This window comes from Eptesicus fuscus, chromosome 11, assembly GCF_027574615.1.
Source record: "Eptesicus fuscus isolate TK198812 chromosome 11, DD_ASM_mEF_20220401, whole genome shotgun sequence".
Taxonomy (NCBI): Eukaryota; Metazoa; Chordata; class Mammalia; order Chiroptera; family Vespertilionidae; genus Eptesicus; species Eptesicus fuscus.
Genome location: NC_072483.1, coordinates 83,832,043 through 83,855,214, shown reverse-complemented (window position 1 = coordinate 83,855,214; position 23,172 = coordinate 83,832,043). Strand labels below are relative to the sequence as shown.

At 41.3% G+C, this 23,172-nt stretch overlaps 1 protein-coding gene across 2 annotated transcripts in view; it reads left to right on the top strand.

The window, feature by feature from the left end:
- Positions 1-23,172, top strand: part of FAM117B (family with sequence similarity 117 member B) — a 66,996-nt gene that overhangs the window by 35,926 nt on the left and 7,898 nt on the right. The window contains exons 3-6 of one of the 2 annotated variants that reach the window (XM_054722732.1): positions 10,187-10,279; positions 13,793-13,906; positions 18,701-18,844; positions 20,758-20,983. In XM_054722732.1, coding sequence (XP_054578707.1) covers positions 10,187-10,279; positions 13,793-13,906; positions 18,701-18,844; positions 20,758-20,983 — 577 coding nt within the window. The remainder of the gene's footprint in view (positions 1-10,186; positions 10,280-13,792; positions 13,907-18,700; positions 18,845-20,757; positions 20,984-23,172) is intronic. The other variant, XM_054722733.1, reaches the window with a different exon arrangement.

Genomic DNA, 23,172 nt, shown 5'->3' with positions numbered 1-23,172 from the left:
CTTATATGCATGCATACAAGTCATTTGGTTTCACTCATACTTTTATAAAAATTCCCTACAGGTTTGGACATTCTTACATTGACAGAGTCTATAATAATTAGTCCTTGTGGTCAAAATGTCTGCTTTCTTGTTAGCTTTGCAAACAGTTGTTTGAAAGACAATACTGGTTTGGTCAGTCCAAAGATCTGGCCCAGTTCAAGCATTCTAAAGTTTTAAGGAGTAAAATGTGAAATGTAGTTCCTTTGGAATGGGTACTCTGGTTTCATTTTAAAAGTAGAGGCCCAGTGCACAAAATTCGTGCATGGAGGTTGGGGGTCCCTCAGCCCAGCCTGCACCCTGTTCAATCCGGGACCCCTTGGGGGATGTCCGACTGCCTCTCACAATCCGGGACTGCTGGCTCCTAACCGCTCACCTGCCTGCCTGCCTGATCACCCCTAACCACCTCTGCCTGCCTGGTCACCCCTAACCACCTCTGCCTGCCTGCCTGATCGCCCCTAACCACCTCTGCCTGATTGCCCCTAACTGCTCCCCAACCAGCCTGATTGCCCCTAACTGCTCCCCTGCTGGCCTGATTGCCCCTAACCACCTCTGCCTCGCCCTGCACCTGGGACCCAGGATTCCCTCCCTCTGGCCAGCCGCAGGCACCCAGGACCTGGGCTGGCTTCGCCTGGGCTGGCTGCAGCCGCAGGGGACCATGGGCAGGCAGCTTCACCCAGGCCACAGCTGCAGGCGCCCGGGACCGCGGGGCGGGTGGCTTGTCCCTCTCCTGGGCTGCAGGCGCAGCCATTGGCGCCCAGGACCACGGGGTGGGCAGCTTGTCCCTCTCCTGGGCTGCAGATGCAGACACAGCCGCTGGCGCCCGGGACTGCAGGGCAGGTGGCTTGTCCCTCTCCTGTGCCACAGGTGCAGCCACTGGCTCCTGGGACCGAGGGGACCGTGGAGTATGCGAATTGTCCCTCTCCCGGGCCACAGGCGCAGCCACTAGTGCCCAGGACCATGGGGCGGGCGGCTATTCCCTCTCCCGGGCCACAGTCCCAGCCCCTGGTGCCCAGGATCGTGGGGCAGGTGGTGGCTTGTCCCTCTCCCAGGCCACAGGCGCAGGCACAGCTGCTGGCTCCTGGGATCATGGGGCATGTGGCTTGTTCCTCTCCCGGGCCACAGCCCCAGCCGCTGATGCCTGGGACCGTAGGGTGTGCGGCTTGTCCCTCTTCCAGGCCACAAGCACAGGCGCAGGCACAGCCACTGGCGCCCGGGATCACGGGGTGGGCGGCTTGTCCCTCTCCTGGGCCACACGTGCAGGTGCAGCCGCTGGGGCGGGCAGCTTATCCCTCTCCCGGGCCACAGCCTGGCTGGTCCCCATTCCTCTCTCGCGAGCTCATTTGTGCCTGGCTGGTTCCTTTCTCCCCAATGTTGAGTGTCTGAACCAGGACTGCGTGAGGGTGTGATGACCATTTGCATATTAGCTCTTTATTAGATAGGATAGCTCCGCTTAGACAACTTTTCACAATTACAACATAGATAGCTGGAAAGAGATTCACTCTTTACTTACAATTATAAAATAAGCTGGATAATCAAAATTACAAATTTTCTTCAGCCATAGGAGAACTGAAGTATCAAGGCAATCAACTCAAAATATAAGGACAAACAGACATCTTCAAGGAAATAGGGGATGCAGATGCTTGCTTGCTTATGCCAGATGCTATATAAGCTAGTAAGAAAACTCAGCTAAAATTAATGCTGGGGCTCAGAGTTGGCTATCCCAAGATCTTTCACAGTGACATATTAATTTGAACTAAAAATCACCTGAGTAGCAGCAAGAGCAGGAAGAGCTCTGTGACCCTCCTCTATCCACTTAAAAGAAGGAAATAAATTTCCATGATAGGTACCCTCCCCATTCCTGAAGCACCGAGAGAGAACTTTTTCACAAAAGTTATAAAATCCAGAGTAAAAAAGTGTGTATAAACAAACCTTGTAATGCCTTTACTAATTTACTACCTGAGCTCAAATTTTGTTTAGATTCCTCACAAACAAATACCTAAACCTGCTTAGAATGAGCACTAGCTTTATTTTTCCTGTAAATTTCTGACAAATTTATTGTTTCTTCATCTAAAAGGTATAAAATGGTACCTAGTTTATTCTCTTCTTTGAGCCTCACATTATGATCTATCATTTTATGATTTTCCCATGTGCATGTATTAAGAGTACTTTTTTCTCTTGTTAATTTTGTCCAGTCCATATCCATAAGAAGTAAAGAAGGGTAGATTGGGAGAAGTCTCACCTACTCTACAACATTGACACATTACTAAAGGCTAATAGGAGTATATAGAACACCTGAGAATTAAAAACATGGGTAATTCACTTACATTTCTAGAATTCTTCCATAGCCCTCACCAGAGACTCCTGAAAAATTGGAGTCAAGAATAGGGACCAGAAAAACTTTTCTCCTGATGCAAACCTGAGGCATGAGACCACCAGCTGCATGAGAACGGCAAAAACTTTCCATCAGATCTTTCTACCTTATCTCCCAACCAAAAAAAAAAAAAAGTCTTAACCTGGTCGGAATAGGACAGAAAGCTCTATAGCTTTCAGGGTACAGGTAAAGATGCACTGCAGCTAGGAAAAGGGGAAAGGACAGTAAAACACCCTGCCCTAGACTATATGTGGTTTCATACTGCTGAGAGAAAGGCAGGACCCCTTAGAAGACTTAATCCCAAAAATAAAAAATCAAAGCACCTGCCTAAAAATGAGAAATTTGAGTAAACACATAGCAAAGAGTTTCTTTACCTACTTTCTATCTATTTTATATCTATAAAAGCCTAATATGAAAAGTGTCTCCTTGGGAGTTCGACCGGGAGAGCGGGAATTCGATGGCTTGCTATGACTATTACACTGACCACCAAGGGGCGGTGCAGAACATGGTGGGCGACCAGCAGCGGCCGTGGGGTGCTGAGGGAGTAAGGGAAGGAGGACGCCAGGGAGCGCATGGGCGGCAAGGGAAGGAGGAGGCGGGGAGGTGAGGAACTTGATCAGCCCTGATCGCCGGCCAGGCCTAGAGACCCTACCAGTGAATGAATTTCGTGCACTGGGCCTCTAGTATATATAAAAGCCTAAGTGACCGTTACGACCAAATGACCAGAATGGCCAGTTGACCAGTTGCTATGATGCGCACTGACCACTGGGGGCAGACGCTCAACACAGAAGCTCAACGCTGCCCCCTGGTGGTCATTGTGCTCCCACAGCCAACCTCCTTCAGCTGGCCAACCGTCCATGGTCCCTCCCCCCAGCCGGCCAGGTCTCATCGGCCCCTGGTGCTCAACTATTCGTAGATGACCTGCTTCTGGGTTGGGGTTTTGTACGTAGCAGAGCAGCTCCCTCGCTGTGATCTATTGAAAGTCAGCCCTTAACACAAGGGTTTGTCTTGCTCCCGTCCTCTCCCTTCACCAGGGGCCCTCAGCAGTGAGGGAAGGAGAAGTGGCAGGGCGGCGTCAGCATCCGGCGTCTTTTCCTTCTGCGCCTGGCCCGGCGACCATCACCTCCTCTCCCAAGTCTGCTGGGGCCTTCAGGCCACAGGCTGAGACGGGGAACCAGGGGTGTGTGGCGGCAGATGCAGCCCTTTCTCCAGGGGGGCCGATGGTCAGCTCCCTCCTCGGTGCCACTGGCCAACCTCCCACGATCCCCCCACTCCGTCCCTGTGCACAAATTCGTGCACCGGGTCTCTAGTCTGCTAATAAGAGCCAGGACAAAATAAATTAGAAAAAGAGAAAAGATAAAATGCAATCAGTACTAAAAGAGACCAAAATTAAGAGATAAAACAAAATTAAGAGATAAAGATGGGGGTGAAGAAAGGCAACCAGAACCAGTAAAAGAAAAAGAAAAAAATAATTGGTAGAGAAGGAGTTGTATATTCCGGTCACTACTAATTGTGTGCTCCCTGGACACAGAAAGCCCCAGAGGAGAGAACTGAGATAAGTGGGATATATCCTGATTAGAACTCAACCAGGCAGGGTACTCAGCTACCCTAGGGAAGTCCATAATTTTCCCCTGTGTCTTCAGACCTTCCTGGAAATCCCTCCTCTTGATCCACTGGTGCTCAGGCTACAGGCATGCTCATGTTCTAACAGCTCTTACCTGGTGCTTCCTCAAACACCACCAGAGCTCTGGAATTTCTCTGTCCTCTAAAGCTCTCCTCAGAACCCAGACGGGAGCTCCCCTCCCACACAGTCTCACACACTCATCTGAATTCCCACTCCCCAGCAGCAGTAACCTCAACTTCCCTGCTAGAGAAATCCACTGCCTCTTACAATCATGTGCCTTTTACTGAGCTTCTTCTTTTTCTTCCCACTTGGCTTCACGTTTTTCTATCCTCTTTCTGGCATTCAGCATCTCTGTGTATCTGATGTGAGTGCTTCTTGCCTTTCACAGCAAATCTCTTGCCCTAAAAGGATCTTAGGACTGAGAGTCAAGATACATTTGTTATCTGTAAAATAACTGGGTTCAAAGAAGTAAATGTTTTCTAATCTTGTCACCTTTCCCTCCAGCATTCTGTGCGTCTTACTGGGCTCCCTATTCTAACCATCCATGCCCCCTTTCTTCCCACTCTACTTTTCCCTCCTTTTTTTAAACTTTATTTTTCAATTACAGCTTACATTCAGTATTATTTAGTATTAGTTTTAGGTGTATAGCATAGTGGTGAGATAATCATATCCTTACAAAGTAGTCCCTCCAATATTTTTAGTACCCACCTGGCACCATACATAGTTACTGCAATATTATTGACTATATTCTCTATGCTGTACTTTACATCCCTGTGACTATTTTGTAACTATTGATTTGTAATTTTTTTTTTTAAGATAAGGGTTTATTGATTTTGGAGCGGGAGAAAGAGATAGAAACATCCATGATGAGAGAATCATGGATCGGCTACCTTCTACACGCCCCCTACTGGGGATCGAGCCCACAACCCGGGCATGTGCCCTTGACCAGAAATCGAACCAGGGTCTGCTCAGTCCGCAGACCTGCACTCTATCCACTGAGCCAAACAGGCCAGGACTGATTTGTAATGCTTTTTTCCCCCCAATTGTTCCTTTTAAAATATATATATATTTTTTTCTTTATTGTTTAAGGTATTACATATGTGTCCTTATCCCCCCATTGCTCCCCAACCTCACCGCTCATGTCCTCACTCCCCCTAGTGTCTGTGTCCATTGGTTATGCTTATATGCATGCATACAAGTCCTTTGGTTGATCTCTCCCCCTTTCCTCCACCCTCCCCTGCCTTCCCTCTGAGGTTTGACGGTCTTATCGATGCTTCCCTGTCTTTGGATCTGTTTTTGTTCATCAGTTTATGTGTTCATTATATTCCACAAATGAGTGAGATTCATGTGATATTTATCTTTCTCTGACTGACATATTTCGCTTAGCACAGTGGTCGGCAAACTCTTTAGTCAACAGAGCCAAATATCAACAATATAACAATTGAAATTTCTTTTGAGAGCCAAATTTTTTAAACTTAAACTATATAGGTAGGTACATTGTTACTAACTTAATTAGGGTACTCCTAAGCTGGCCTTTGCTAAAAACTCAAGGGGCCAAAGAGCCGCATGTGGCTCGCGAGCCGCAGTTTGCTGACCACTGGCTTAGCATAATGCTCTCCAGGTTCATCCATGCTGTTGCAAATGGTAGGAGTTCCTTCCTTTTTACAGCAGCATAGTATTCCATTGTGTAGATGTACCAGTTTTCTAATCCACTCATCTGCTGGTGGGCATTTAGGCTGTTTCCAAATCTTTGTTATTGTAAATTGTGCTGCCATGAACATAGGGGTGCATACATCCTTTCTTATTGGTGTTTCCAGTTTCTTAGGATATATTCCTAGGAGTGGGATTACTGGGTCAAATGGGAGTTCCATTTTTAGTTTTTTGAGGAAACTCCATACTGTTCTCTACAGTGACTGCACCAGTCTGCATTCCCACCAGCAGTGCACGAGGGTTCCTTTTTCTCCACATCCTCTCTAGCACTTGTCATTTGTTGATTTTTTGATGATAGCTATTCTGACAAGTGTGAGATGGTACCTCATTGTCGTTTTGATTTGCATCTCTTGGATGGTTAGTGACTTGTTTTCATATGTCTCTTGGCCTTCTGTATGTCCTCTTTCTAAAAGTATCTAGGTCTTTTCCCCATTTTTTGATTGGATTGTTTATCTTCCTTTTGTTAAGTTGTATGAGTTCCCTAAAAATGTTGGAGATTAAACCCTTATCGGAGATAACATTGGCAGATATGTTCTCCCATGCAGTGGGCTTGTTGATGGTTTCTTTTGCTGTGCAGAAGTTTTTTATTTTGATGTAGTCCCATTTGTTTATTTTCTGTTTAGTTTCCATTGCCCTAGGAGCTCTATTGGTGAAGATATTGCTTCGGCATATGTCTGAGATTTTGCTGCCTATGGATTCCTCTAAGATTTTTATGGTTTCCCATCTTACATTTAAGTCCTTTATCAATTTTGAGTTTATTTTTCTGTATGGTGTAAGTTGGTGATCTAGTTTCATTTTTTTGCATGTATCTGTGCAATTTTCCCAACACCATTTATTGAAGAGACTGTCTTGACTCCATTGTATGCTCTTGCCTCCTTTGTGAAATACTAATTGAGCATAGTGGTTTGGGTCGATTTCTGGGTTCTCAGTCCTGTTGCATTGATATATATGTCTGTTCTTGTGCTGATACCAGGCAGTTTTGAGATCAGTGGCTTTGTAATAGAGCTTGATATCTGGTATTGAGATCCCTCCTACTTGGTTCTTTCTCAGGGTTGCTGCAGCTATCAGGGTCTTTTTTTTATTCCAGATACATTTTTGGAGAGTTCATTTGATTTGTAATTCTTAATATCTTCACTTTTCTCACCCACTCCTCCAATCCCCTCCCCTCTGGCAACCATTAGTCTGTTCTCTGTGAATTGTTTCAATTTTGTTTGTTTTGTTCTTTAGATTCCATATATAAGTGAAATCATATGGTATTTATCTTTCTCTGATTGACTTATTTCACTGAGCATAATATCCCTCAAAGTCAAGGATTGTCCCATGGGGTGTTAATTCCCCCACATTTGCAGTTTTGAGCACCCACAAATGAGCATCAGCTTCTCACAGGTGTCCCAACCACGTCATGTAAAAGCCTTAGTAAAACAGTGCGAAACACATGCAGTGTTGTGGGGGGGGGGGGGGCGGGGGTGGTGGGGGGGTGGACTGAGAAAATGTGAGACAGGATAGAAGAGGTGACTGATAAAAGCAGGTTTTTTTTAGTTTATCTTATGAGTAAACTCATAAATATATGTACACAAAATCAATTTTTTTTTCATAGAAAATCTCTGATATGCCAGTGTGTTCAGTAATTGTTTAACACACAGTGACACCTATTCAAATACAGAAAACTATTCAAATACAGACATTCACAAGCATCAAGTTTCAACTCTTTGATGCTGTCTAAAGAGAAATTCCTGTGAAATTCTATGTTGCTCACCTTCACTCTATTCTGAATTAAAAACCCAGTATCTGATGTGCCGCTGTTCACCTGCAGTAACAGCTGTTCATCTGTTGGGACCGTTACCCTAACCCACCACTTTGAGAAGATAAGGCACACTCAGTCTGGTACCTTGCAAGTAAACTATTGATGTGGGAATCTTGACCCTGGTGTACTTACCCATGTATGTTCCCCATAGTTACAGACAGCCTCACATGAAATCTCTATATTGCATTGTAATCTGAAAGTCTTAATTTCTCCAGTTTTTGTTAGTTACTCTCCTTTATTTATTATTATTATTATTTTTTAAATATATTTTACTGACCTTTCACAGAGAGGAAGAGAGAGGGATAGAAAGTCAGAAACATCGATGAGAGAGAAACATTGATCAACTGCCTCCTGCACCTCCCCCACTGGGGATGTGCCTGCAACCAAGGCACATGCCCTTGACCGGAATCGAACCCGGGACCTTTCAGTCCGCAGGCCGATGCTCTATCCACTGAGCCAAACCGGTTTCGGCTAGTTACTCTCCTTTAATCTCCAAATTTTAAAGTATGTATAAGAAATTATACCAAGTAAATTCCTGTAACCAATTTAATTTCATTATTCTAAAACCTCAGTTACATAATTTCTGCTTATTTTATTAAAAGTATATTCAGATGAATCAGTCCTTTTTCATATAAAAAATTATACATGGTAAAAACTAATTGGAAATCAAATGTTGAATTTTACCTGTAAAAGATTTGCTTTTGAAAGTTATCTTTTGTAGCTATTATTTCTACAAAAATGCAATTTTCCCTGATTGACTTGTATAGATCTAAATATTACTGTATGCAATTGTATCCACTAAGTATTTTTTTTTGTTTTGGTTTTGCTGCTATTCATATTTAGTTTAAAATTTGTATAAAGCAGAAATAGTTTAGCTCATTGTCCTTTGTCTTAGAGTAATTTATTATATTGCTAATTTGGTTCTCCAGCAAACTACAAATTAACTCTGCAGGCTCTGAACTGATAAAAGAGCATATAGAAATGTTTTCTGTTATATAGGCTATCATGTCCCCTACAAATATAGTTAAGCTTCTTGTTATTTATTTGTTTGTTTGTTTTGTTATTTCAAGCTTCTTGTTTTATAATCTTTATAACTTTAATTTCTTATTTTGTCATATTAATTCTTAATAAGATTGGAACATTCACTACAATGAGGAATACAAATGGTGAACACAGACAGATATCTTGCCTTCTTCCCAGCCTTAGAAGAAAAGCAAAAAAATGTCACCATTTAGTAGGGTGTTAGCAGTTGTTTTTAAATTCTCTTTATGAAATTAAGAAGGTGCCCTTTCATTCCTAATTTATTGGAAGTTTTTGCCTCAAAAAGGTGCTGAATGTTTCAAATGTTTTATTTCTACCTATAGAGATAAATATGGTTATTCTCCTATATTCTGTTACCATGGTGAATTATAATGCTAGATTTTTAAATTTGAAATAAATCTTCATTATCTGTGATAAACCCACATAGTCACCATATAATAACCTTTTTATACATTCTTTTTGTTCTCACCTTTTAAGGTGGAAGCTTAGATTACTACTGATTTTAAACATTCCTTGTTGTTATTTGATGTAAACATTTGAACTTTGAGGTTTCTCTTTGTACATTTTGAAGTATCTCACATACTTTAATATGCTATGTTTTCATTATTAGGTTCAAAATATTTTCTCATCTTTTGAATCTTTCACTGACTGATGAGTTAATTTCTTTAGAATTGTGTTGATTACTTTTCAAATATTTGGATATTTTCTTGATGTCTTACTATTATTTTTTTAAATATATTTTATTGATTTTTTACAGAGAGGAAGAGAGAGGGATAGAGAGTTAGAAACATCGATGAGAGAGAAACATCGATCAGCTGCCTCTTGCACACCCCCTACTGGGGATGTGCCCGCAACCAAGGTACATGCCCTTGACCGGAATCGAACCTGGGACCTTTGAGTCCGCAGGCCGACGCTCTATCCACTGAGCCAAACCGGTTTCGGCGATGTCTTACTATTATTGAGCTCAAATTCTATTCCATTGTGATCATAGAATATACTCAGTGATTTGAATCCTCTGATATTTACTGAGACATCTCTATTGTCTAGCATATGGTCTGTGATGATAAATTTTTCATGCATGCTGGGATAAAGAAACCATATGTTCAGAATTTATAAGGTGTAATGTTCAATGAGTATATATTGGGTCATATTGGTTATAGTGTTCAAAACTTCTATTTCCTTATTGATTTTTAAAAAAATATATTTGTTCTGACTTTAGAGAGGAAGGGAGAGGGAGAGAAAGAAACATCAACTTTCAAATATACTATACACCTGTGGGAATTATAACCTTCATGTTGTATGTTACATCTCCAGTACTTATTTCTCTTATAAATGTATGTTTGTACCTTTTGTGCACCTTCATCCAAGTCCCCTACCAACCTATCCCCTGGCTCTGATCTGAAACTACGACTCTGATCTCTTATGTACGTGTTGTGTGTTTTTTAGAATCCACATACAGTATTTGTCCTTCTCTGTCTCACTTTTTTCATTTAGCATAATGACCTGAAGGTCCATCCATGTTGTGGCAAATGTGGTATACATTATTGTTAAATGATTCTTTTATTAAAATTTCCCTTCCCCCTTTTTCTCATTATAGACAGAGAGTGCATGGGCCGAAGAATATTCTGAAAAGAAGAAAGGGTCTCACAAGCGTTCAGCATCCTGGGGCAGTACAGATCAACTTAAGGAGGTCAGGAAAATGATTCCAAGAAAGTGGGTGTGGAAACTTGATTTCTTCATTGGCTAGTTCCTTGAAATTGTGGGCAGCAGAGATTTGTCAGTTTACATTGTGTTTGGGTTTTGTGTGTTTGTTTTTATCTTAGTTCTGTTTACTTGAGAATTAACAACAGAAAAACAGTTATGTTAATTGAATAAAGATTTGAATGGAGAAATGTACACATTACTTACCTGATAGTGTGTTTTTCCTTCTTTTCTAAAAAAAATGAGTCTATACCTATTAATATAATACAAATATCAGATATATAAATTTTAGTGATATAACAAATTTACATATATTATTTCTGTATATTATGGTAGTGATTCTGCTATTTAGTAGCCCAGTATAACTAAGTTGATTTTGCCCCTGTGCTATGCTATGATTACCTGATTACCATTTTCTGTCTACAATTATAACATTCTTATTTTACATGTAATGTAGAAGAAAAACCCAGGAAAATTCAGTGCAGAAATAACATGGGATATTGATTAAAATTTTATTTGGTATTTTTTAAAATTAATCTTTATTGTTCAGATTATTACAGTTGTTCCTCTTTTTCCCTCCACAGCTCCCCTCCACCCGGTTCCCATCCCCCCGATGCTCTTACCGCCCCCCCTCCACTGTCCTAGTCCATAGGTGTACGATTTTTATCCAGTTTCTTCTTGCACCCCCTACGCCTCCTTCCTCCCGAGAATTGTCAATCCACTCCCTTTCTATGCCCCTGATTCTATTCTATTCACCAGTTTATTCTGTTCACCAGATTTTTTATTCACTTTATTTTTAGATTCACTTGTTGATGGATATGTATTTGTTGTCACTTGGCTGTTCATAATTTTTATCTTTACCTTTTCTTCTTCTTCCTCTTCTTAAAGAATACCTTTCAGCATCTCATATAATACTGGTTTGGCGCTGATGAACTCCTTTAGCTTTTTCTTATCTGTGAAGCTCTTTATCTGACCTTCAATTCTGAATGTCAGCTTGGCTGGGTAGAGTAATCTTGGTTGTAGGTTCTTGCTATTCACCACTTTGAATATTTCTTGCCACTCCCTTCTGACCTGCATAGTTTCTGTTGAGAAATCACCTGACATTCGTATGGGTGCTCCCCTGTAGGTAACTAACTGTTTTTCTCTTGCTGCTTTTAATATTCTCTCTTTGTCTTTTGCTCTTGGCATTTTAATTATGATGTGTCTTGGTGTGGTCCTATTTGGATTCCTTTTGTTTGGGGTTCTGTGCGCTTCCTGGACTTGTAAGTCTATTTCTTTCACCAGGTAGGGGAAGTTTTCTGTCATTATTTCTTCAAATAGGTTTTCAATATCTTGCTCTCTCTCTCTTCTTCTGGCACCCCTATAATTCGGATGTTGGTACACTTGAAGTTGTCCCAGAGGCTCCTTGCACTATCTTCATATTTTTGTATTTTTTCCTTTTGCTTTTCCAATTGGGTGTTTTTTGCTTCTTCGTATTTCAAATCTTTGACTTGTTTCTCAGGATCCTCTAGTCTGCTGTTTGGATCTCTGTATATTATTCTTTATTTCAGTCAGTGTATGCTTAATTTCTAGTTGGTCCTTTTTCATATTCTTGAGGGTCTCACTATATTTCTCGGAGGTTTCTAGCAGATTCTTGAGTAACCTTATAACCATGGTTTTGAACTCTATATCCAGTCGTTTGCTTTCCTCCATTTCTTTCGTTTATAATCTGTTTTTTTCTTCTCCGCATTTTGTCTGCTTCCCTGAGTTGATAGAGTGGCTTTGTGTGCTAGGTGTCCTATAGGGCCCAGTGGCTCAGCCTCCCCAATCACCTGAGGTGGACGCTCTTGGTGCACCCCTTTGTGGGCTGTGTGCACAGTCTTATTGTAGTTAAGCTTTGATTGCTGTTGGTATCACTGGGAGGAATTGACCTCCAGGCCAATTGGCTGTGAGGACCAGTTGTGTCTACAATGGAAGAACTGCTGTGCTGGATACACCCTTATGGGGCAGGACTTGCTTCAGTGGGGCTTTGATGCTCACTGAGTCTGCCCCCTGAGTGTGTCTCTTATGGATGTGAAGAGTTGTAATCTGGTGTGGTCTCACACTGACCACTGGGTACACTGGCTCTTTGATCTCCAAGGAGGTGCAAAGTCAGCCTCTGCCTGAGGCCACCCAGCAGGAGCTACAGAGAGATCTGCAGATTCCTCTTCTTTGTTTGGGGTTTGGAGGTGCCCAAATGAGGCCCAGCTGTGAAGCAATGTAAGCTGCTGTCCAGCCTTGGGCCTTCTTTTGGAAGCTCTGGGGCTCTCTGACCCAGCCTCAGTTTTTTAGTTTTTAGATCAGGGGTCCTCAAACTTTTTAAACAGGGGGCCAGTTCACTGTCCCTCAGACCGTTGGAGGGCCAGACTATAGTTTAAAAAAAACTATGAACAAATTCCTATGCACACTGAACATATCTTATTTTGAAGTAAAAAAACAAAACGGCAAAAACACCTGCATGTGGCCCGGGGGCCGGGCCTTAGTTTGAGGACGCCTGTTTTAGATTGCAAAAGGCCAGTCCATTCATATGCAAAAGCCTCTGCACACAGCTTGGGTGGGGTTGTAAATTGGGTGGGGCGGGGTCTCAGGGAATCACCAGGGCGGAGCAAACAGCAATGGCTGCCCGTCAGCCCTGCCCTGAAGAGGCCCCCAGGTCTCTGTCCCACAGAACCGTGCTGGAACAATGATCGCTGCAAGCACCTCTGAGAGAAAGCCGCCCTCGTGTTCCGGCCCAACTTCAGACAGTCCAGTTTCTCTCTGTATGAGTCTGGGTCCTCAGAGTCTCTCCTGGAACTGGAGTTCAGAGCAGTCGGGAGCTTGTATCTCCCTCCCGATTGAAAAAGACAATAGCGGACCCAGTTGCCAGCCCCTTTCGCGTGCGCCTCCGTACCTCCACACTTCCACACCTCCGCACCTCCTACCGGACTCAGTGCGCTTTTCTCTTTCCTTCTAGTTGTAGAACTTCCACTCAGCCAGCCTTCCCATGGTTCTGGATGATATTGTAGTTTTAATGTAGTTGTGTGTGGCAGCAAGTTCAGGTGTTTACCTATGACACCATCTTGGTTGTCCATTCTTATTTGGTATTTTTAAAGATTATATCTCTGAGTGCATTTTGTGGCTTGAATTGATATTCAAATAGTTTAATTTTTGGAGCTGTTGAAGGTCACAAGTTTGATAAATCTAAATAAAATGTGATTTATGAGGGCAATGAGAGAATAACTATTAATTTTTAATTCTTTGTGAGAATTAAATATAATTTATTCTAAATGCTGAAATATAATTTATTCTAAATGCTGAAAACTTCACATGTTTAGTACTTGAAATATCTCTTTATATATGCTTGTGTATATACAACAGGATTTTGTGATACAATTTAAAAATTAAAAACTTTTATTAAGACTGAATTTTTCTGGTTCTTATTAAGCAAGGATGCTTTATGTAGTATGGGAAACACTGATGCATGTGTTATTTTTTCCCTTTGCAGATTGCAAAATTACGCCAGCAATTGCAGAGAAGTAAGCATAGCAGTCGACATCATCGAGATAAAGAAAGACAGTCACCATTCCATGGCAACCATTCAGCCATTAACCAGTGTCAGGTAGGAGCACAGATAACACAAAATGCAGACAAGAGGTTTTTTATTTTGCAGGTGTTTTGTTACTTTATAGGTGACTGTGGGACAAAATAGCCAAAAGCACATTTGAAACTGATTAATACTGAATCATAACCTTCATAAAAATAAACCGAAAAAAAACCCCAGAATATTAAATTGGCAAAATAATATTTTCCTTTGGTGATCTGTGATATGACTTCTAAGAGACATAGCTAATTTTTCATTTTTGACTTACCGTACTTTTGTATCGATCAATTTAGTATGTTGGAGGCAGAATAATAGAGATATGCACTGGCTATGGAATCAGACCCTGGACAGGTAACCTGCTCTAAGTCTCAGTTTCCTCGTCTGAAGATTGAGGATAATAATGATACCTGTCTCATAAAGTCATTTACTAGGGGAAAACGTTTAGCTGCTCTGATTCCTTAATAGGATCCTATAAACTATTATTGATGGCTCACACTGGGAGCATTTCTCTTTAACTGAATTGAAATTGGATGGGGTCCCTTGGCAAGGAGAAACAAGAAAACGTTTGCCAACACCTTTTATAGGTTGATACCTTCTGGTGATTGTCCAGTATATTCGGATTGTTTTCAAGAGAAAGTATGGGTATAGGTATATATTTTTTCAAACTAATTTTGTCCTAAAATATTGGTACATGGGTCAAATTTGATTTCATAAATTTAAAGTTTGATTGTAATTTCCAACAGCTCAGCAGGGCAGGGTGATGGAGTCATGAGCGTGGGGCTAGTGCAGTGGTCGGCAAACTGCGGCTCACGAGCCACATGCGGCTCTTTGTCCCCTTGAGTTTTTAGCAAAGGCCAGCTTAGGAGTACCCTAATTAAGTTAATAACAATGTACCTACCTATATAATTTAAGTTTAAAAAATTTGGCTCTCAAAAGAAATTTCAGCCGTTGTACTGTTGATATTTGGCTCTGTTGACTAATGAGTTTGCCGACCACTGTGCTAGTGTATTTATCAAGGCTGATGCAGTATGGAGGGGAGTGCTTGACCCAGGAAAGATGTCATCTGTGAGTGTTGTCTGAGAGAAACTTGGCATAGAGGCCCTGGCAGCTATCCCTTCCGCTCTTTCCCTGGAGCCTCACAACCATGTTTGTCTTCCCACATCTCCAGTTTGCTCTTATCTTCCCTCTCTGTGCTGGATGGAGCCCAGGCTGAGTGGCCATGAATGAGATTTTGTGTGCTGTTCCTTTAAGAGGGCACCTGGGTTTTGAGCAGAGTACTGTCTCTCCCTGGCAGATAGAATCCCCATTAATTTTCACAGCCAGATGTTATATGGGCTTTTCTTCCCACATGCACGTGTGTTTGGTTGAGGCCCCTTGCTCCTCAGGGGGTAACTTTTGCAGCTGAGATGTCCCTCCAGATTCCCAGCTGATATACATGGATGTGGGGCCAGCCCTTTTCAAGTCTCTGCCCTTCCTACCAGTCTCAATGTGGCTTCTTCTATAAATCCTTGGTTACAAGACTTCTGTTCAGCTAGTCTTCAGTTGGCTATTCAGGTTGAATGTTCTGTAATTTAGTTGTAATTCCAATTTGGACCTGGGAGGAGCATGAGTGTAACTTCCACCTCCTCTGCCTCTTATATTTTTTATTTTAGCCATTCGAATAGATGTGTAGTGGTATTATACTTGATATAAATTTGCACTACATTTTTCTAAGACTATTTGCCATATGTAAATCCTCTTTAATGAATGTATGTTCAAGTTTTTTGCCCATATTTAAATTGGGCTGTTTGTTTTATTATTATATATTTGAGAGATCGTTGTATATTTTGGATACAAGTCCTTTGTTGCTTTTGTGAATTCTAAATATTTTCTCCCAGTCTGAATTAGTTTTTCATTCTCTTAACAGGGTCTTTCACAGAGAAAAAATTATTTTCAAATAATTTTGAAGAAGTCCAGTGTATCATCCCCCCCACCCCCACCTCAGATTTATAGCGATATAATTGATATTTAACATTGTTCATTTAAGCTTTTCATTTTGATGACTTGATATATGTATAATATTGTGAAAATATTACCACAATAAGGTTATTAAGGCATCCATCATTTCACAGTTACCTTTTTTTTTCTTTTCTGGTGAGAACTTTTAAGATCTACTATCTCAGCAAGTTCCAAGTATTACAATACATTATTAACTATCATCACCATGCTATACATTAGATCCCCAAAGCATGTTCATCTTATAACTAGAAGTTTGTATTCTTTGACCATGTTCACCCATTTCTTCTACCTATCTGTTCCTGGCAACCATCCATCTACTCCTGTTTCTATGAGGTGTTTTTTTTTTTTTTTTTTTTAAGATTCCACATATAAGTAACATCACATAGTATTTGTCTTTCTCCAGCTTATTTCACTAAGCCTAATGTCCTCTAGGTTCATCCATGTTGTTGCAATTGGCAGGATTTCCTCTTTCATGGTTGAATAATATTTCACTGTTTGTGTGTATAATCCTATTTTTTATCCATTTATTTGTTAGCGGACACTTAGGTTGTTAACATGTCTTGGCTGGCAGAAATAATGTTACAGTGAACACGAAGTGCAGATACTGTGAGGAGTAAAAAATGTTTTTGCTAATTAATTTAGCAGTATGAATCCAAGTCCTGAAAATCTTTCCTCTACATTGAGTCAGTAGTCCCTCCAGCCCAAGAATTTATCCTAAGGAAATATTTATATTTGTATGCAATATTTATTTAAGAGGATGTTCATAGTGGCATTTTTTTTGAGTAGTGAAAAGTTGGAAACTATATGTCCAGTAGCAAAGCATTTATTTCTTAATACATTTATACAACAAAATACCATTCAGCTATGAGTGTTATTTGGTAAATAATAATTTGAAAGCATAGAAAGATGTTAGAGATAGAGGAAATGAAAAAAAATAAACACGTTACAATCAGGGGCCCAGCAGTAAGCAGCGGAGAAATGCAGCCCCAGCACTCCAGATTGAAGCTTCCACTTGGATCTTTCTCCCGGTTCCTTGCCTGTTCCAAGGATTGTTATTGTGTTACGCTTAATTTTTAAAAAAAATATATCAAATATAACGGTGAGCAGGAATAAAAGAGGAGGAATACAGGTTTAACACTAAGTTCTATGTCAGAGGACAGGGTTTTTCATTGAATGAAACTAGTGATAATCGATCAAAGGCCCTGTTACCTTTTTGCTTACCCACCTTCCTCGGAAAGACAAGTTTTTCAAAGAAACCTCCAATGAATGGTGGGTTAATCACATTTCTTTACCAGGCAGCAGGGCAATGTACAAGAGATCTCAGACACACTGTTGCCATTAACTTTGGAGGATATTTTTGCAATTCTTCTTTTTTTTTTTTAATCCTCACCCAAGGATATGTTTTTGTTGATTTTAGAGAGCGAGGAACATTGATTGGTTGCCTCCTGTACTCTCCCCCACTGGGTTTTGAACCCGCAACCTAAATATGTTCCCTGACTGGGAATCGAACCCACGACTTTCCAGTGTATGGGACAACACTCCAAGCAGCTGAGCTATCCAGTCAGGGCCTTCACAATTCTTGTTTCATATTTTATTTTGAGTATTTTGTCAAGAAACAAAGTAATATCCTGTAATTGTGTTATCAGTTATTTCTTTTCATAAGTAATAACTGTCAGTGAAAAAAAATGTTTTCTAAAGTTAGTTATAGGCTTTGAAAAAAAAGAAAATGAATCATATCATTTTCATTCCTGAACAAAACATTAAAATCATTACAATGGAAGTATAAGTAATTAAATTTTACAGGACCTTATTCTCATCTCATTCTTGCTATAAATATAATTAATTGTGTCACTAGAGGACTTTAAAGTTATGTCTGAAATTAGAACTCTGTTATAATCATAAAATAATTTCTGAGATTGAAATTCTTTTAGTATTCTTTTATCCGTTTTCCCTTTAGAGTTCCTCAGAGATGTGAATATGCTTCTGCAAGTCTATCTTGCTTGTCTGGATTTTTATCTTTAAACTAGAGGCCCGGTGCATGAAATTCATGCACTGGGGGGGGCGGGGAGGTGTCCCTCAGCCCAGTCTGCACCCTCTTCAATCTGAGACCCCTCAGGGGATGTCCGACTGATGGTTTAGGCCCACAGGGATCAGGCCTAATCTGGCAGTCGGACATCCCTCTCACAATCTGGGACTGCTGGCTCCTAACCACTCACTTGCCTGTCTGCCTGATAGCCCCTAACTACTTCTGCCTGCCAGCTTGATCACCCCCTAACCACTCCCCTGCCAGCCTGATCGTCGCCTAACTGATCCCCTGCTGGCCCGATTGCCCCCAACAGCCCTCCCCAGCCGGCCCGATCGCCCCCAACTGTCCTTCCCTGCCAGCCCGGTCACCCCCAACTGTCCTCCCCTGCTGGCCTGGTCGCCCCTAATTGCCCTCCCCTGCTGGCCTGGTTGCCCCTAACTGCCCTCCCCCTGCAGACCTCGTTCCCCCCAACGGCCCTCCCTCCCCTGCTGGCCTGGTCGCCCACAACTGCCCTCCCCTGCCAGCCATCTTGTGACGACATGGGGCAGCCATCTTGTGACCACATGGGGGTGGCCATCTTGTGTGAGGGTGTGATGGCCAATTTGCATATTACCTCTTTATTATATAGATTGCATTTCATGTACAGTATACCGAGAAGAAGGTTTGGTCACTCACAGTTTTTACGAGGCCTATAGACTTTTTTGTTTATTTTAGAGTTACTCATGTCAACTAAAAGTATGTTTCAAATGAGTGTTAAACCTCTCTTCTCCCTGCTTTGTTTCCTCAAGGCTCCTATTCCAAAGAGTACTCTTATTCCAGTAATTCCCATCACCAAATCAACAGGCTCCCGGTTCCGGAACAGTGTGGAAGGTTTGAATCAGGAGATTGAAATAATAATTAAAGAGACAGGGGAAAAGGAAGAACAACTTATAGTAAGTAATCCTTACTCATTAAGTCTTCTACCTATTAAAACATTTACAGTTTTGTTTTTCATATTTACTTAGGTTTCTTCCTTGTTGAGAGACAATTATAATTTTTATCTTTTGAAAAACTTTAACCTTAGCAAGTGAATGAAAAGTTTTCATTTCTTTGCATGTCATAGAGACAACTGATGTGACTTAAATTTGGATCTTTGAACAGAAACTATTTTTTATTTATCTGTATTTGAAAAGCACCAGACAGGTAATATACTTCTAATTATTATAACTCCATTTAAGAAAAGATTAGGCTACTAATTTGTTGGGGAGAGAGGGATATGACATCAAATTCTAAGTGGGAACTATTTCTTCTTTTTTCTAAATACTCTAGGACAGTGATGGGCAACCTTTAGAGCTTGGTGTGTCAAACTTCGCCAAAAAACTGAGCATAACTCGGGTAGTGTGTCACTTTGAGGAAAAAACATTATTTCGCAAATGTTTCATCCTCAGGAACAGCAAATGTTTCATCCTTGGCATGCGGCCACATGTCATCAGAAATGGCTACACGTGTCAGTGCTGACATGCGTGTCATAGGTTCGCCATCACTGCTCTAGGATATGTTGAGAGAGAGAGACATTGATCAGTTGCCTCCCATGGACTGGGAATCAAACCCACAACCTAGGTATGTGCCCTGACCTGTAATCGATCCAGTACATAAACTTTTGATGCACTAGACCAGTGGTCGGCAAACTGCGGCTCTTTGGCCCCTTGAGTTTTTAGCAAAGGCCAGCTTAGGAGTACCCTAATTAAGTTAATAACAGTGTACCTACATATATAGTTTAAGTTTAAAAAACTTGGCTCTCAAAAGAAATTTCAGTCGTTGTACTGTTGATATTTGGCTCTGTTGACTAATGAGTTTTTGCCGACTACGGCAGTAGACAATGCTCCATCCAAGCCATCCGGCCAGGGCTATCTGTCCCTTATTGTTTGTCACTTACCTTTTCAAAGATTAATGATAACATCATGAAGTGCAGTTCTTACCTATCATGCACATAAGACTGTGTACTGTTCTACTAACTTTAATACACATAAGAATGATTCATACGTAAGACACAGTGAGAAAATTTCCTGTTTGTGTTTAAAACCATGTCACAGTATACTAAGCTTTTTTTCTTCAGTGAACAAATTGAGGAGTTTTAAGTAGTATTTCATTGATGCTTAAGATTAAAGGTTTGCTTAGATTAGAGAAAACACAACTCCCCACACTCTCTCCTCCATACTGCGTGATAGGGAATCTTTCCCTCGTGTAATGAATGTAAATGAAGCACAGGTAAACAGGTTCCTGGTTTCCCTGGTAAGTGAGCCCCACAAGCTTTTTTCAAATTGTTTCCCTTGATTCCCCCCTATAAGTAGCACTGTTGTGGTTAACTTTTTCTTCATGTAGCAAAGTTTCTTTGAAAAAACTCAGAATTGGCAGGGGGAGAAGGTAACAGGGCCTAACATCACGTACCTCAAGTTCCCACAATGGTAACCTTTTCTTCTAATAATGGAATCGAGTTTTACCATGAATAATAGAATTCTCATTTTACCATGGCCCTTCTTTATAAATTTTAAAGTACTATCTGGCACTTGATAAGTAATTCAGTGCAATTTATCATTCAGTAAGCATTGACCACCTGTCAGGTGCCAGTCCCTAGAAAGAGAGTCTTTGTCCAGGCTGCTTGGTGTCCAGTGGGGAAGTCAGATTAGGCAGGGATGTCACTAATGGAGCAACACAAAGGCTTCTTTCTCATTAAGCTTATAAGTAGGGGATTTCTGATTTAGGAGTCTTCTGAGAAAACAACAGGGCAAGGTCAACATTGGGTGCATTTCTGGGTGAGTTTCAAAATCATTGATAAATATGCGTATGTTTAAAACTTTTATAACAGCCACAAGACATTCCAGATGGCCATCGTGCACCTCCTCCCCTTGTACAGAGAAGTAGCAGCACACGCAGCATTGACACGCAGACCCCTGGTGGGGCGGACAGGGGGAGCAACAACAGCAGCCGCTCTCAGTCTGTGTCCCCCGCGTCCTTCCTCACCATCTCCAATGAAGGTAGCGAAGAGAGCCCTTGTTCAGCTGATGACCTGCTCGTTGATCCCAGGGATAAAGGTACAGTGCAGGAGGAATTGGTTACCAGATGATAAGGGAATACCACCTATGTTGTCATTTATTCTATTTATTTTCTAGCAGAACACACACACTTAAAGCTGCACTAAGGTAATTAGTTTGAGGTGTTTCAAAACAGATTTTTAAAAATTGGAGTACAAAACAGTAGGTTTTATTGTGGTGTGCTTGGGTGATGGTCACGTTGGGTGGGTTTATGGGTTTTTGTTCCTTTTCTTTTTCTTCTTTTTTGTGTTTGTTAATACAACTGTCTTATTAGCGAGAAACATTCTTTTGGGTATAAATGAGATGAACATTGGTCCTGAAGAGCACTTTATTCTGTCATTTAGTAGTCATGTTTTTATTACCCACTACTTTTTAATTAAATGTGAAACCTTTAAGTTAGTGTTTTTTAGGATCTATACTTGTGATATTTCTAGAAAGAATAGAGCTGATTTATATCATGCAAAATTACTATTCAAGGGAAGACTGGAGGGCTACTTACAGTATTAAACTACTTAATGCAACTTGAAAAATAACGTGATGACCTCAGCAGTTTGAATATTAATTACTAGTATTCTTACCTTTTAAAACAAATAGGACTTTTCATATGTCTGTATCAGGGCAATATTTTGTTAGCCTAACCTTAGTTACTGCATGTGCTTCAGAGCAATAGCAAGATATTTATATGTAAACTAGAGGCCTGATGCACGTGAATGGGTGGGGTCCCTCGGGGTGGCCTGCAGAGATAGGGCCCCAGCTCGTGCCCCCAACCTTGCAGCCTCGCAGTCTGCCCGGCACCCTGCCTTGGCCTGGCGCCGCCTGCTCACATACTCCACCATCTCGCCATGGTCCTATTCTTGTCAGGGCCCATTGGGGTCGGCAGCGCTGCATTGCTGACCCCGCCATGTTCACGCCTCCCTCTCATGGTCAGTGCACATCATAGCGAGCGGTCAAACTCTCTTTTGGTCGAATGACCGTCCGAGGGGGCAATTTGCATATTAGGCTTTTATTATATAGGATTCTACAGCTCAGTTCAGTAGTCATTTATTTAGGACCTCATACTCACAGTGTGCTGAACATCCTGAAATGTTTCATTGTTACAGCTGACCGTTACTACCAAACACCTAAGTTACTGAGACTGTAGCACATGCAGAGAAAGTAAAGTTTTCTGAAGAAGTCACTTCAAACTATGGGCCATTGTAAAATATTATTATTTGAACCCTTTATGCCCAACTTCTAGGTTAAATAAAGTATGACTGTTCCAGGCCCACACCCAGACCAATTAAGTCACAGCCCCTGGGGGTTGTAGGAATAGGTGCTAGGAGATGCTCCGTGATTCCAGTGTGCACACAAGCTTGACACCTGCTCAGTCAAATCCTTTGATTGGGCCATGTGTTTCTTGTCAGGAATCTGCATAATTAATTCTTATGTTTATTATGAGGATTAAATGGGGTAGTGAATGCAAACCATTTAGCTTACTCCTGTACCAGGAGTACATGTGATTAGTGTTCAATCACATGTACTCCAATATTTAAAAAATCGTGGCCATTAAAATCTGCTCTTTGACAGCATGTCATAAATTTTGTGTCCTACTGTATTTGATTTTAGGAGATTAGTGACTGACTAGCTGCTCTGAATTTCTTTTGTAAGAAAACAGAGCCACCGTGCTACTCTTGGCAAGGAATTTGTAGCTTAGCTAACACAGGCTGAAAATTCAGAACACTTATGTAACATATCAAGAATTTTTAAGTTAATATATATAAGCTGAGGACATCAGCACTGAACAGGAATACCAGAGTAAGAAGTGTTCCCTTTGATATAATTAATTTGGAAAGATTTTAAAAACTTTGAGCCAGACTTTGAAGGCAGTTTTGGGAAATCAGCAGAGGAGGATCTCTTAGGCATGAAGAAGTTCATAGGCAAAAGGAAGTCTTTGGCGTACAGTGCAGATGGCTCTGACTTCCTGGAGCAGAGATGGTAACTGGAGGAGTCGGGAAATCAAGTGAGAAATTCTGAAGGGCAGCACAGGAGAGAATGATAATCAACCAGTTACTTGTACTGGGAAGAATGGTAGTGCGATTGGAGTCTGTGTGCTCTGTATGGATTAAAAACAAATCAGAGACAGGCCTCGGAGGCGGTGATTATAAGTGGAAAAGACATAAAAATCTTTGATTTGTTTATGCATTTATTTA